The sequence below is a fragment of the Asterias rubens genome, chromosome 3 (assembly GCF_902459465.1).
Source record: "Asterias rubens chromosome 3, eAstRub1.3, whole genome shotgun sequence".
Taxonomy (NCBI): Eukaryota; Metazoa; Echinodermata; class Asteroidea; order Forcipulatida; family Asteriidae; genus Asterias; species Asterias rubens.
In genome coordinates this window covers 11,879,526-11,895,726 of record NC_047064.1, presented here as the reverse complement: position 1 = coordinate 11,895,726, position 16,201 = coordinate 11,879,526, and the positions used below count along the sequence as shown (strand labels likewise).

Genomic DNA, 16,201 nt, shown 5'->3' with positions numbered 1-16,201 from the left:
GTGTCCAGGTGGCCGCCCCACAACACGGCAGTGAGGAATCTGTATTCAGAGTCACTAATGGGTGGCGAGTATAATTATTTTACCGCAGGGTAGATTCTAATCTCGCTTCTACATCCCGCACTGCAGCAATCAGGTCTATGTATCATCGTTCTTTCCTCGCACAATTAGGGACTGGAACTGCTTGAAGACGGACCCTGCACTCTCACCGCCTCTAGATGCATTCAAGAATGCACTGAGGGTCTCACCTTGTCAGTTATCTTGCTGGCCAGTTTTTACTTGCACCATGTATATTTTGCACCTGATTGGCTTTCGGTCCCATGGTTTCACGCGTGCGCCCAGCCACAGTGCGGTAATCTTCAAATTTTCTGAAGCAGCACTTTAAAGGAAGAAGAAGAAGAAGAATGTACCATTTCAGATGGGATTGACTGGAACTGGTTTGGTTAAAGTGTCTATTCGGGGTCGGTAAAGAAAAAAATCAGATGAAGCTGGAGAGGGTACATGAGCATTCTGTACCACGGTGCTAGGTCTTCAAGACTGGCCATCAATCCCAAAAGACAAAGCCACGCCTGGCTGGGAGAGTTGATGGAGTAAGGAATATTTGAACAAATTCCGCTATGGTGAGGCAACATTCCACAGTAGAGGGGGGGTGGGTGGGTAATCTTCCCGGTCGTCATGTTGAGGGATGCCCCTAGAAATTGTGATCTTTGAGACGGAACTAGAGAAGACCTCTCTATGTTGATGATGAGCCTTAGTTTGTTGAAGAGCTTCGACGAGTGTCCATGTAAATGACCAGCCAGTCGTCCAGGTTCATAGAAATATGATTCTTGTAAAGACCCTTGGAGGCATCGGAACTGGTGATATGTATGACTCTTTAGGACAGCTCAAAGCGTTTCCATCAGCAAATGCTTGGTTTGAGTAAGGCACTGAGGGGCCGAAGGTTGATGATCGGGAGCCAACAGATCCAGTATTTAGGAAGAGGAACTTTAGCATTTTTAATTTTGTTTCTAAACCTTTGACGAGCAGAGTCCCAAAGTCTAGCAACATTCCTCCTACCGGTCCCGTAGCTGGTGAGACATGTGGTAAGGGGCGTTGTTGAGTCATTGTCTCTTGGGTCCTCGAGACCACTGGGTCTTGAAGGAGTGGGTTGAGCTAGAGGGTGTTGCCTTGGCTGCAGAGGATTGGGAACGATAACGCAGGTTGATCTTCACTTCAGTCTTAAGAAGCTTGGCTTCTTGAAGCATACCATCATCAAATTTATTGGCGAAGAGATCACTACCGAGGAAAGGTCATTTTTCCATCTGTTCTCTGGAATACTGTGAGGGCCAGTAGAGCTGATCGAGGAAAAGTGACCTACGCAGGGAAGTAGCCATAGCCAAACTTCTAGTAATTGACTGTAAACATGAACTGAGGCAGTCATCAAGAAAACTAAACATGACTGGCAGGAGCTCTTGATCCACTGTCGTGGGGTCCTTTGAAGCCCGAGCGTGAGTTTCCAACAATAAAATAGACATGATGGCTACTTTGGCCCCATAGCCTAAATGACGGTCTAGCTTCTCAAATGAACTGTTTAGGTCTTTAGTGCGTTTATCTGGGAAGATATTTGTTAGGGTTGGTTTATCAGACCAAAGCATAACTTCAACTTTAGATAAAATTGTCGGCACCGTGAAAAATTTCTCAGTATCTTCAGTATTCATATTAAAGAGAGATGATACACGAGCAGGAATTCTCACATGCTTTTTCTTTTGAAAGATTGAGAAAGCCTCTTCAATATACATTGTAGCCTCAGAGCAGAAGCTGTCAACAGGAATGGTAAACTTTGGTGAAGTAGTGAGTTGGGCAGAACCTCTGCGAAAGGGCTTTTGGAGAAGGAGAAGGAAACTGTAAAATGTTAGTTTGTCCCTTTAACCCTGGAAATTTTTCCGTTGGGTAGGTGACTTGCACGCCAGACTATCCTGCTAATTCGCTGGTAGACCAGCCGGGGCAGACCCTGTAGGCTTTTCCTACGAACAAACGCGACATCTCTGACATGTTGCATGGACGTCGAACTCTAAGGGCGAGGGAAGACCACCGCAGGATCTAAATTTCAATTTTCTGTTTCTTCTTTCCTTTCGTCGATTCTGACATTGTAATGGAGGTGTCCGGAAACTGGACTGCTTGCCTATATAGTGTGCAATGCTACGTTGTTTTCAGAGAGCTTGGGAAAAAACAACTTGACACTCTGGGCGCTGTAAAAAAAGGGCGTAATTTATGTGTACACACGGGACCTGCAGAGCAAGGAGGGGTGCTTTGTTCTTGTTCAGCGGAGTCGCTTGCGCTTGCGCATTGTCAATGCATTTGTGGGTATCGGAGGTGACGTATTTGTAGGTATCGGACGTAACGTATTTCCTGTAATAGAATATGGTTGTCAATGCAAATAACTTGACGTTGCAATAAAGTGAATTAAGATAAGGATATTGTAAAATATTCAGTACAAAAAGAAACCAAAAACGAGGATATGAAAAAAAAACCAAGGTCATACAAATTTCAAGTTTTTAAGACTCCATCTTCTCCAACATAATACTTTATGTCCACTCCTTGGATGCACTCACCGTCTAAATCAGGGAATCAGACTCTTTATGCAAATTCAAGAAGTATATCAAAAATTATTTATACCCAATTTAATGCACTGCGTTCTTGATGTAATGCGCTTTATAAATGTCTTGTATACAATGTACATGTATGCATGTACTTACAGTTTCCTGATGACAGTTCGCTTTCTTCTTTTACTCTTTTTCCGAGGTGGAGGACATGTTGTTTCAACTTGCACAAGCATATGATGTCCTTGGCAAAGTACATTACTGAGGGTTACTTGGTAAGATTCACTTAAATCATCTCTGTCAGTTCCAAGTCTGTATAAAAAGTAAATGTAAAGAGAACCTCAATATTAAATCGTTATGCAAAGAAATTTGAGTGAAGCGCTTATAAGTTCTAAAACGTGACCAATAAAATTAAGTGTATAATTAAGCTTTGTAATACAATTTGCACAGGAAGCAAGGTGATATTCAAGCCATCACTTACATACAAATAGTTTGTTTGTTTGGTTAATTTCAATTTGCACAACTTGAAAATACATTAAATAACAGCAGTTATAATAGTAATGAAATTTTTTAAAGGCAGTGTAATTACTCAAAATAATTATTGGCATAAAACCTTACTTGGAAAAGAGTAATGGGGAGAGGTTGATAGTATAAAACATTGTGAGAAACGTCTCCCTCTGAAGTGACGTAGTTTTGGAGAAAGAAGTAATTTTCCACGAATTTGATTTCGAGACCTCAAGTTTAGAACTCAAAATCAAGCATCTGAAAGCACACAGCTTCGTGTGACAAGGGTGTTTCACAGGTTTGTTATTTTATGCATATGTTGAGATACACCAAAAGAGAAGACTAGTCTTTGACAATAACCAATAGTGTCCACTGCCTTTAAGCCAAGGTACAAATTGAGGTAACACCTAGAGGAGGTATTAACCCTCCTGTCGTGGATAGAACCAATGACTGAAAAACAAACCAATTGTTTGATCAATTATCTGATGGTCAAAGGGCTGGAGACATTGACAAGTATGAAGTAATGACCTTTTAAGGTTTTCATTGTTTTAGCTCATTCAACTGAAACCAGTGATAAACTCTTTGAGTTTCATCTTTTCATATTATCTACAAGTAAGCAGCAATATTTGATTTAAGTTTTAAATATGTACATCATTGCAAAAAAGAGTGATGATCTTAACAGGTTTTTCGTCGTTTTAGCTCATACAACTTGAACCAGTGATAAACTCTTTAAAATTTATCTTTTTGTATGAAGCTACATGCAAGAGCTAATATTTGGTTGAAGTTTCAAGTCAGAACAGTGTGCAATAAGGAGTTATGACCATTAAAGGCTATTAATAAATAAGACTATTAATATTAATAAATACCTTAAGCATACATTGTGTAAACCTTGCGCATTGCACTGTATCGCACCCCTATTTATATCCCTGTTAGTTTCTTAGCAACTTCGCGCACTTACGCGTACGCGCGCTGGAAATGTATCAATTTTGAGTGCGCGCGTATAAACTGACGCCGCGCTCATGCGCGCGTTTTAATGCACAAGGAACAGCTATCGTCCAATCATTTGCCTCCTTTGACCCCAGTGAAGGCGCTGAACAGATCATTATTTCAAAGAGTCACTGGTCTCAAAGATCAGTAATGTGATTAACGCACGAAAGAGATGGGAACCATCAAAAGCTCAAATATGGCCCCTGAACATGTCTGGAAGTACCGCGGAGAGAAAAGTCACAAAATTTGGACAATTGTAGCCGTTTAATTCGCTAAAAAAAAGTATTTATTAGTGGGAATAACAGTGTTCGTACCCGGTCTTCACTGCGTGGTAATGACCTTGGTTGGTGGCTGGCGCTGTTAATGGACCTCGCCTCCGGCTCGGTCCGTTAACAGCGCCAGCCACCAACCCGGAAATTACCACGCAGTGAAGACCGGGTACTCGCACTGTTATTCCCTAATTATTGTTTTAGCTCATTGAACTGGAACCAGTGATCAACTCTTTGAGTTTTATATTTTCATGAGTTTACCTTATTTTTAAGTCAGTGCACCATTGCAATATGGAGTTAAGATCATTTAAGGTGTTCATTGTTTTAGCTCAGCCAACTAGAACCAGTAAGAAACTCTTTGAGTTTTATCTTTTCATGTGAATTTACATGTACGGAGCAATTTTGATTTAAGTTTCAAGTTGATACATCATTGCAATAAGGAGTTATGACCATTTAAGGTTTTCATTGTTTCAGCTCATTCAACTGGAACCAGTGATGCACTCTTTTGAGTTTTATCTTAACATATGCATATTTATGTAAAAATCAATATTTGATTAAAGTTTCAAGTCAGAACATGATTAATAAGGAGCTATGGAGATAAGAGTGAGGAGAGCTCTGGCATGGAAGGCCCTACATGGCATGAGGCGACTGTGGAGAGCTATGGCATGGAAGGCCCTACATGGCATGAGGCGACTGTGGAGAGCTATGGCATGGAAGGCCCTACATGGCATGAGGCGACTGTGGAGAGCTATGGCATGGAAGGCCCTACATGGCATGAGGCGACTGTGGAGAGCTCTAGCATGGAAGGCCCTACATGGCATGAGGCGACTGTGGAGAGCTATGGCATGGAAGGCCCTACATGGCATGAGGCCACTGTGGAGAGCTATGGCCAATTTCACTAAACATCTTTATAACACCCCTTACAAGTATACTGCCTGCTCATTGGTTTAGAGCGCGTCACATGACATGTCTTAGTTTTGCTAGATGAGGGCCGTGTGATAGTGCGTCGGTTTGACGTGCGCTAGTCCGAAGACTAGCACACGGCGTGCAGTACCCAGACGTCCTTTGCGTATACTAGGATCATAAATTAATAGTCTGTAACCATTTCGGATTGCACGACACTACACGCAGCACAGTAAAAGTTTTTCCAATCTATATTCGCGTCGTCCGTGGATTGTAGCTTTCAGGTCTGTAACTTAATAATAATAGTACAGTATTTAGAAATGTTTGGGGTGTTATAAAACAAATATTGACTGCTTTTACTCGTGCAATGGCTAAAATTATGACTCCCTCGGTGATCCCCGTAGCGTTCTATTTTCCCTCGGCTTCGCCTCGGGAAAATAGAACGCTCTGGGGATCACCTTGGAAGTCATAGTTTTAACCATAGCACTCGAAGCAGTCAATATTTGTATAATATTTCATTCACCGCTAAAACATTTGTGATGAGATCGCAAACCTCAAGTCCATAGCATTTGCGATGTCGCTAATTTTGCGTTTCATTTAAGTCATCGCAATTGCAATGACTTAAAAAGGAAAATAAAGTTTTGGTATGAAACTAAAAGTAGTGACCTTTGACATAACCCGCCACAAAACTGTCAGACGTTGCTAGAAAAAAAAAAAAAAAAAAATCATTTTCATGTTGGTGCATACGAAATATTACTATACCTCATACATATTCATGACCAAGAGTCGAGTTCTCATTGGTCCATTCATCACCACGTGTCAGGTGTTTATTTTGCTAATTACCAAACGCGCACAAGTAATAGTTCCCCGGAACCAGCCGAAGTTTACACACTTAATTATCAGCTATTCTTTAATTATGAAGTCATTGGATTGGTTTGGTGTAATAAATGGCAGCTTGCATAAGTCACACATGTGCTTCACAATATCTTTAAAACGCAATTTGATGGGTGTTTCCTGAATATTGTTATTATTTTTAAAGTGAAAGTTGACAATAAAACTAACACCACTGATTTCTTGTTGTGATCTGATGATGTCAATGCAACTTGACTTTCGTCACGTGGTTATTGTGTAACGCATAACCCCCCTTTGCACTATGATCAGATCATCAACCGTGCACATTGTTAAGCGTAGCAGGTATTCTGCAGCTAACTGCCCAGTTTTAATACCAGTCTGTAGCGGGACCCGCAGTACAGGAATTTGCACAAAACAAAAAACATTGCACAAAAGTTACAAGTGCGCAATCAGTAAACACATCGCAAAGTTTTAGTGAAATCGTTATCCAAAATCCATCGCTAAGTTGTGATAGATTTCGTGTTTAGCGACCGATTTTGGCGTTTAGTGAAATTGGCCCCTTGGCTCAACGATGACATCAAGAGACATCTGTTTGAGTCTGTATTTTCTGTATGGAGCTGACACATGGACTCTTACTGCCAATCAAGAAAGAGCACTAGGCGGTGTCTATACAAGAATGCTTTGGATAAAGTGCAGTCCATTAAAATACCAAAGAGATGCAAACACTGAATTCTGAAAAAAAGTAGCACGCATCGATCGCAATGTTTCAAACAAACTATACACCGAACTTTGCTTACAAAACAAAAAGTCATCACATCAGCGAATGTTTGCCGCTTGCCGCTGCATCCCACACACGTGAAAGTCATGAAGTCTTAGAAAAGATGTAGAAACTATTTCTACAAAGCAACTGTAGAATGTATGCAGTATAAGGTTGCCTACACTGACGTCATGTAGGCAAATATGTGTGATGGACTATGGGATCATAGAGATGAGATTGGTAACTAAATATATATGAACGAAAACACGTGTGAATTCGCCGCTATCATACCACACGGATGAGTTCATGCTGCCTGCAGATGATGACGATCGTTGTAACTTTTGAATGTTTTTTTGACGCTGCTGTGATAGTAAGCTACGCTTACGTTCTCTCAAGAAGCTTTCAGTCCATCAAGGTACGCTTTCAATTCCAAGATGCTTTAAAAATCTTTCATGTAACACCAGTTCCCAGTTTCATCTGTTAACATGGTTTTAAAAGCAGAAAATACTGCTTAATCGACTTCTTTACTAACCAAAAATTTAATCGGGCACCAGCCACAGCAATTCAAATTTAAGTATTTTGGGCTAGTAACCAGTTTCTGCTGAGAAATACTATTCTGTGCTAAGCAAATTTTTGTGCTAGTACAGGCTTTGTGACTTTGGGCCCTGGCATGTCAGGAGCATGTAACGCCACGATCGCATTCCCAACTGCATCAAAGCAAATCAGTGGAGCCTTATTTACTAGTGCCTGTGGTATGTCAGTCACCCTTGGATCTAAAAAGCTTTATTAAATTGTTCTGAATTTGTCCCAACATATTTTGGGGTAGTTTCTTTGTGTTCTTGATTGGGACGATCTTTGAAAGGATTTGCCTAGGGTGCGTTCCACTCGCACAAACGACTCGCAACTGTTCACGCAAACGTTTTTTATCTTTGGACTGATTGGTGCGCATTATGCGATGTCAATGGCGGCGCCCTGAAATGAAGATGGCGCGCACCGTACATAATATTTTTTTAAACTTTAGTTTTTGCTGTATGTAGTCCTCTTTTCTACATCTTTGTTCAACTAATTAACTCACCGAAAATACAATGCAATTATGTTTGTGACAAAGAAATAATACCGTATGCTTTTCCACCATTTCAAAAACCACTCGCCAACACCTCAGAAGTATGTTCGCCTAAAATTGCCAACATTCCTCAACGGTGGCAGCACACAACTCGTTCCACTTGAAATTGGTGGCGAACGTGCGCAACTGTTGGCAACGTTTGCGCGAGTGGAACGCACCCCTGATGCGTGTAATATGTTGATTGCTTATTAAAGTTATAATGGATTTGTAGACTGAATCATTAAGCTGCGTCATAGTAAAACATTGATATAAACAGAGCACCAGTCTACTTACAACAGTGCGCATCTATGTCCCAAGATTTGACAGTTCAATGGCTGGAAAAGCGTATACGCTGATCTTAGACCGCTTTGGGGGTTTTTAATAATTGTTTGCTAATTACGTCATATTTTGATGATTTTTTTAATAAATTGATAAATTTTATCTATGATTCTACATAGAATCAATTGCGTTAATGGTGAGCCAGTGTGTCCCTTTAACCACGGCGATGAAAAAGGACTTGTTCAAAACAAATTTACAGGATCTAAACACCTATTTGTTCAATTTGCCCAAGTGTCCTAATGGAAAAATTTGTACACCAAAATATTTACCTTACTTTTTGCTGCTGTCTGGTCACGACGTGAAAAGTATTAAACAGCAGGAAAAGAATTCAATAAAAAACAACTAGAATTTCAAAAATACAACAGAATAATACTTCAGGTATTATAAAGTTGACTTTTTTCACTATGTAGTTTTCATATCCTCCCGGTCTTAAAAAATACTTGCCTGCTCCGGCAGTACAAAACCTTTGATTTGTTATTCTGGTGAAACCCTTTCTACATGTATGTTTTACATTCTCATTGCATTGCATTATTTTTTCTATGCAAAGCTTTCAATGGTACATGTACTTTAATAAACATGTAATAATAATAATAACATCAAAGTCTTATACATACTCAGCGCCTTGTTTGGTAGATACGTGCGCTATATAATATATAGCGCACGTATCTACCAAACAAGGCGCTGAGTACGTACAAACTTTCAGAAAGATAGGGTATTGCAGTGATGGATTCTGAGACCCAATTATTTAGCACCGTATAAGGGTTTACAAGGTGCTACGGCGCATATAGCAGCCACAACCAGGAACACCTGAGCAACTCCTTCTCTTTTCGATAAGTGAACTGGTTTTTTTACATGCGTTACACAACACATGGGACCAATGTCTTTACGTCCCATCCGAAGGACGAAGCTCAAGGACACAAGTGTCACGGCTGGGGATTCTAACCCACACTCTGCTGATTAGTTTGAATTTGATGCTCTTTAATTAACCGCTCGGCCACGACACTTCCACTAACATGTATGATACTTACATAAAAATTGGTTGAGGCTGTAAGAGTAACTGTGTTTTCTCTTGGCTATTACTTTGACTATCAACGCTTATTGCACTACTTGAACTTGCCATTGTCTTCCTGCTTTGTAGACTAGTACCTGTTTTAAAAAAAACAGACGTGCAACTTGAAAATTACAAAGAAAAGAGGATCATATTAAAATAAATACAGTTAATAGTGGTTGCAAGAACTCTGCAGACTCCAGTCTGTGTACGTGTGGTACCCGAATCCCTTAAGTTGAATGGGTAAACAAAAATTAGACGGTAAATTATATTTGCAACCTTGCTCCGCTGACCCACATGACTGGATTGACAATAGTATATTAACCTAGACAGCGAAGCTGCCATGACGAGCTGCCGATCGTCAGATAGAACCAATGACTGACAGAAAAACCAATCATTTGATCAACTGATGGTCAAAGGGGTGGAGACATTGACAAGTATGAATTAATGGCCATTTAAGGTTTTTTGATTGTTTTAGCTCATTCAACTGGAACCAGTGATACACTCTTTGAGTTTTATCTTTTCATATGTATCTATATGTAGGAAGCAATATTTGATTTAAGTTTCAAGTCAGTACATCATTGCAATCAGGAGTTATGACCATTTAAGGTTTTTATTGTTTCAGCTCATTAAACTGAAACCAGTGAGAGAGATTGATTTTTTTTTAAGCAAATTATTTCAAAACCTTAAGATTTAAAGTCACCTGGAAATATATCTATTTTTTCTTCAAACAGTAGAGTATATGTTTCTGAACAATTAAATAAATTTTTGAGTATTGTTTTAAACGATTTAAAAAAAATAAAAAAAAACAGTTGTGTGGGGGGTGACTCCGCCTACCCCTGTTGTGACGTCAATCGAGGGAGACTGCCACGATCAAACATCGAACACACGTACCTGCAAGTACATTCAAGTCCTAGTCGTGAGTTTTACGTTTCGAAAAAAGGTTTTATCTTGCATTTTTTTGGCAAAGTCGACCAGGTGTATATTGCTGCTGGATGCAGCAAAACAACTGTATTGCTGCTTGATGCAGCAAAACAACTAAAGATGGGGTTAATGGGGCAAAGTGGTCCGGTCCGACATCTTTTCCAGCGCTGTGCAGCAATCACTTCGAGCCGTTGGCTTTGAGAATCCGGAATACACAACACATTTTGACATGAAGAGAAAAGTTCTTTTCTAAAACATGACGCCATCCCAACAATTTTTCCAGAGAGTGGGGAAGTCGAAGAAGGTACCTGAAAGACGGTACGAACCTCAAGGAGCATTTGCCTTACGTAAATAAAAATCAGGTATTGTTTCAACTTTGAGGGCATGTTTTAAGCTTGCACCAAGCGTCACTATCTTGTGTTGGCACTGCATGCGATTCATCACGCCTCGATTGACGCCACGAACAGCGCCCTCTCGGGTCGGGCTTATTTTCAAATTGGTAAATAACATGGAAACTAATTTGTTTAAACCTTAGTTAATTGTTTATTCATATTCCACTCATCAAAACACATATTTTAGTGACAAAAGCTTTGTTTTGACAAAATACATGTGTACCACTTCCAGGTGACTTTATGTTTGAGTTTGGTTCTTTAAAATCCAGATGTCAATGTTTGAGCCTGAAATAAAACTTTTAAAAAAAATTATTCCAAAAACTTTAACATTTCCACTGAGCCAACTGTGTTTAGAACTCTGCAAGAACTTAGGAAATGGCCTCCTACAGGTGGTTACACAACCTACTAGAGAAGGTGCTATTCTTGACAAAACAAAGCTGAAAACAACCAACAAGGAAAACACTTCATATACATGAGTAGTACGACCAATGAAGGATTCCTCAATACAACATTTTGGTATGTGGATCACTCATCATGACTGGCAGGAAGTCTACTCTAAATCTAATGCTACCGACAAATGTGTTGCCTTCCACGATACTCTGAATAAGTCAATAAATACCCACTTCCCAAGCCATGGATGACTAGCCTTATAAAGAACCTTATTCTCAATAGACAACAATGTTTCAACAAAGAGCACCGTTCACACCAGAGGAAAACTCTCTTTTGTTGGCGGTAACATCTCCAGACGCTTCTTCACCTTTAAGCAAAGAGTTGGAGCCTGACATGTTGATGGTTTTACCAAGGTGCACATGTGATACACAAACTGGTCAATGAAAGCAAGTTCTCCATTACGACCAATTCCCTTGACATCTTAACTTTGCTTCTCAGAGACTTTCTTTTCCCCAATGGTCATGTAGGAGAGGCTGTGTCGCATCATGTAAGAGCATGGAAACTGCCTCATAGGTTGTGCAAGTCTCTCAGTTACTGCACGTATCGGGTAACATGCATTTCTTTCCAAGTTTCTGACGCTTTTGAGCACATTAAGTTCACCAGAAGTGACATTTCTCCACCTGCAAATCACTCTTATCCTTCATTGACTGCCTCTATGCATGGAGCATCAACCTAGTGTCAGCCTGCTAAGGTGTCCTCAAAACGTCATCTCTCCTAAAGGACCATGGCTTCCATAAAATAAAGGAACCCCCACCTGTACTATTCCTCATCTTTTCCAGTAAACCCTTGCCCTTCTCTACAAAAACGTCTGACAAGAACTTGAGATCAGCTTTGTTCAAGCCATTAAATAGCCCATACCTGACGTGTAGGAGTGGCTTTTTCTTTCCCATTCTCTTTGACCGTGTCACTGCCTTGGCGAGTACCACAGAGCCCTCTTAGCGAGTACCACGTTGTAGGCTGTTCTCTTCAAAGTACTTCCAGTGGCAGCATTGAGCAATTGTTGCAGTAACTTTCTGCCCGTTTTAAAATGCTTTTGTACCGTATGTAATTCGTTTGGTTGAAACAATTGTATTGTACAGATCAGAGAAAGTTTTTTAGTTTTGCAAAACATTGCAAAAACGCAAACAAGTGCGCGAACAGGGGATAATGAACGGGACGGAACAAAATTAATTCGACTGACAAATAGTATAAAACAAGAAAACAGGACGAGAAAATAATAATCAGGACGGAAAAAAATTAACGGGGCAGGGGTGGATTTCACAAAGGTAGTCCTAACTTAGGACTAGTCCTATAGTCTAGACCAGATTTAAAAAAAAAAAAACTTCGAGCGGCATTTTTGAGTAAAAGTTGGTAACATACCTGATTTAACTAATTTGGGGGTGCTGAATCCGAAAATGACAGATACCAAGGCTAATTTTTAGTCCTTCACCCTGAAAAATCAAATTTAAAACAATACAGAAAACCTAGCAGACGACGGACTTCTCACATGAAAAATAGTCAGGTTCTGCTGTGGTTCCATATTGATGTTGTCAGGATACCATACAGGGCAGGTACCCGGGTGCAGGTCAGGTATCCGTAACAAACTTTTGAGTGTACTGGATAGATCTGCAATCAAATTGCACTTTCAGAGGGACCAACAGGTGCTTTCAATGTCAATTTGAAAGTATTTTAGTTGGTGTTTTTTTTCTAATAAAGAGTTATTTATTATTTGAACATAATTTCTCTGTTGTTAAAAGCACAAACCGTTATTCATTATTACCACTTAATCCACAAGTATAGACTCCTACTTTATTTTTGTATGTCAGCTTTTTTTTGTCAGAATAGTTCAAGATACTTAGAGTGCGAAAATCAAGCGATATTTTGAAGTGTTTCAGTTTGATGTCACTTAATATTATGTCCAATAAATAACCCAATGTATATAAATTATAAACATTATACAATATTTTGTAGTATTTGGGCTCCCATCCCTGTCCTTCAGAGACATTTCTATAAAAGAAACACATTGCAATTCGATTGAATAATGGCTTGCGAAAAAAACACAAATCATCATGCAGATGGACTATCATTCCACCGGTGATCATTCAGGAAACTGATAAGCAAACATATAATTTTGTAAACATGCAAATTTCCTTTGGGGAGATACAGTTACATGACATTACAAAAATGCCTCTATGGAATCGACGCATCAAAGCATTCCATTCAAGCTGATATTTCCCAAAATCCAATAGTGTTTTTTTCCTAAAATTAACCTGATTTTATGTTATGCTATTAGTAGGCCAGCCAAAGTGTGAAATTACACTTTGGACGGCATAGTTTGTTAATGGCTGGCATCCATGCTAGATGTATGGATCATGGGCTCGGGAAGACGATTAGGGTGGATGCCCAGCTTGATTTTGAATTTTAAGGTCATTTTGGGGTAAAAAGGTAAAAAAAGGTCAAAAATCAATATTTTCAAAATTTGTGTCAAATTTATTCACATTTGATAGATCTATCCATACAATGTATTTTAAACTTTATGTTGATACTACAAACCTATGTAATTAACGTATAAACTTTGACCTTGTGCACAAATGTATAGCAAAACGAAGTGTAAAAGTGTGATTATCTTGAAAAGGGTACATTTTGAGGACACCAATTGTTTTTGCACTCGCCATCCTCATTGGTGCATAAATTGGTTTCAAACAACTTTTTTTGAAAGGTAAATATACCTAGGCAGTTTTTGAGAAAAAAAAATAATTCAAATACCACCTTCATGTAAGGTCATTTTGAGGTCAAAAGGTGCCAAAAATGTCAAAATTTAATTTTTTTGACTTTCTGCGCCTAATTTTACCCCAGGCGGCAGATCTATCCATTTAATATAGTTTCATGCCAAGTCTGTGAAATTATGAGTTAATCTTTTGTCTTGTACACAAACGTGTAGGAAAATTTAATCTTAAATTGCAATTTTCTCAAAAAGTGCGTATCTTGAGCACAATACGGTGTTTTGCACTTCCTATCCCAGCAATGCATATAGTTGTTTGAAAACAACTTTTTTTTTGAAAGGTCAATATACCAAGGCATTAAAAAAAATCATATCAGACTTTCTTATGTGGTAAAATGAAACAAAAAGGTACTTGTATGCTATTCACGCAGAACAGTTTGACATAGTTTTACAGTTTGACTTGGTGCCCTTTGATTTGCACCTTAATAAAACTAGCTCAAATCAAGCATCTGAGATAGGGGTAGTCTTCCAGGTAACCCCACTCTTTCTTTTAAGCTCATGTGTGTCTGTGTCAGTGTGAGAGATGAGACGTCCATGCATTCCTAGTTTATGCTGTGTGAAGTTTCAGTGCATCTCTTGTTGGCGGTAACATCTCCAGACACTTCTTCGCCTTATTTATCAAAGAGTTGGAGCCTGACAAGGTTGATGATTTTATACCAAGGTGCACAAGTGTTACCAAACTGCTCAATGAGAGCAAGTTCTCCTTAACGGCCGATTCCCTTGACACATATTAACTTTGCTTTTCGGAGACTTGCTTTTCCCAATGGTCATGTAGGAGAGGCTGTGTTGCATCATTTAAGAGCATGTAAGCTTGGCAAGTCTCTCAGTTACTGCACCTATCGGGTAACTAATGTGCATTTATTTCCAAGTTTCTGACGCTTTTGAACACACAAATGTGACATTTCTCCACCTGCAAATCACTCTTATCCTTCATTGACTGCCTCTATGCATGGAGCATCAACCGGGTGTCAGCCTGCTAAGGTGTCCTCAAAACGTCATCTCTCCTAAAGGACCATGGCTTCCGTAACATAAAGGAACCCCCGCCTGTACTATTCCTCATCTTTCCAGTAGACCCTTGCCCTTTCTACAAAAACGTCTGACAAGAACTTGAGATCAGGTTTGTTCAATAGCCCATACCTGACGTGTATAGGTGTGGAACCCCGGTCTATCGATGAACTTTCGAATTGGCCTTTTGTTTCCCATTCTCTTCGACTGTGTCACTGCCTTGGTGGAGCCCTCTCCAATCTAGCGATCAAGACCAGGTTGTAGGTTCCAGTGGCAGCATTGAGCAATTGTTGCAGTAACTTTCTGTCCGTTTTGATAGGCTTTTGTACCGTACATAATTCATTTGTTTGAAACATTTGCATTGTACAGATCAGAGAAAGTTTTTGCGCAATGTTTTCTTCAGGGCGTCACTAAAACCATCAGTTTCTTGAAGCAGACGGTGCTTCCAGATGGTTATTATATACTGCGTTTCATGATTTGGAGTTGTTAGAAGATCACTTTACCACAGCAACTGGTGCAATGTCTTTTGTTGTCAAAGATACCAGTGGTATCTCTCTAACAATATCAGAGTCTGTGTCATCTTCTTCGCCAAGGTTGGGTTTAGTCGGAACACATCAAATCTTACTGTTTGTTATGAAAGCTTCTAAACATCATCAACATCTCTGTCTTCTTGAGGAGTTTCATATCTGCCAGATGAACACATCCATATCGATCAAAGTTACTGTGGTCATAGATGATGGGGACGGCAGCATTACGGAAAAAGCTTCCAGATTGGTGATCAAGTATCTGTCTTTCCGAGTCCTGGATCTCAATCTCCACCATCACAATGTAATGAGACCACAGTCGGGAGTTTGGATTTCTAGAGTGCTTGTTGAATTTGTTTAAGCAGACGTAGTCCTCCCTTGAAAGAGATTTAAATCTCAAACTTTGGACTTGCCCGTTTAAGTTCATTTCTTCCTGAAGTGTATAGTGGCCGGGCAACTGTGATGATGGAATGTTTCTGACCTGTGTTATGTCCACAAACTGATTGATCAAAGTGATGAGATTGTCATTGCTGTCTGCTAGTGCCTGAAGAGTAGTGAGAATTCTTTCATCAAACAAACTTGGCATAAAAGTATGTCAAGCTGTAGTGGTTTTGGTGTGCCTGGTTACATGTAGCTCTGGAGTTAGCTTTGACTAATGGCACTCCAGATAAGAAAGTATACAATGTTCCACTGCACGATACCCCATACCCCCCATTGTAGCTACAATGTATAGGCCTACCTAGGAAAAAACAAAATTTGACTGCAAAAAGAATGTTCAACTTTGTTAATTCACTAATAAAAGTTGTGT

The 16,201-nt window shown here is 39.6% G+C and overlaps 1 protein-coding gene across 1 annotated transcript in view; it reads right to left on the bottom strand.

The window, feature by feature from the left end:
* Positions 1-16,201, bottom strand: part of LOC117288623 — a 102,173-nt gene that overhangs the window by 75,669 nt on the left and 10,303 nt on the right. The window contains exons 3-4 of the mRNA XM_033769545.1: positions 9,318-9,435; positions 2,733-2,888 (exon numbers count right to left, since the gene is read on the bottom strand). Coding sequence (XP_033625436.1) covers positions 2,733-2,888; positions 9,318-9,409 — 248 coding nt within the window. The 5' untranslated portion in view covers positions 9,410-9,435. The remainder of the gene's footprint in view (positions 1-2,732; positions 2,889-9,317; positions 9,436-16,201) is intronic.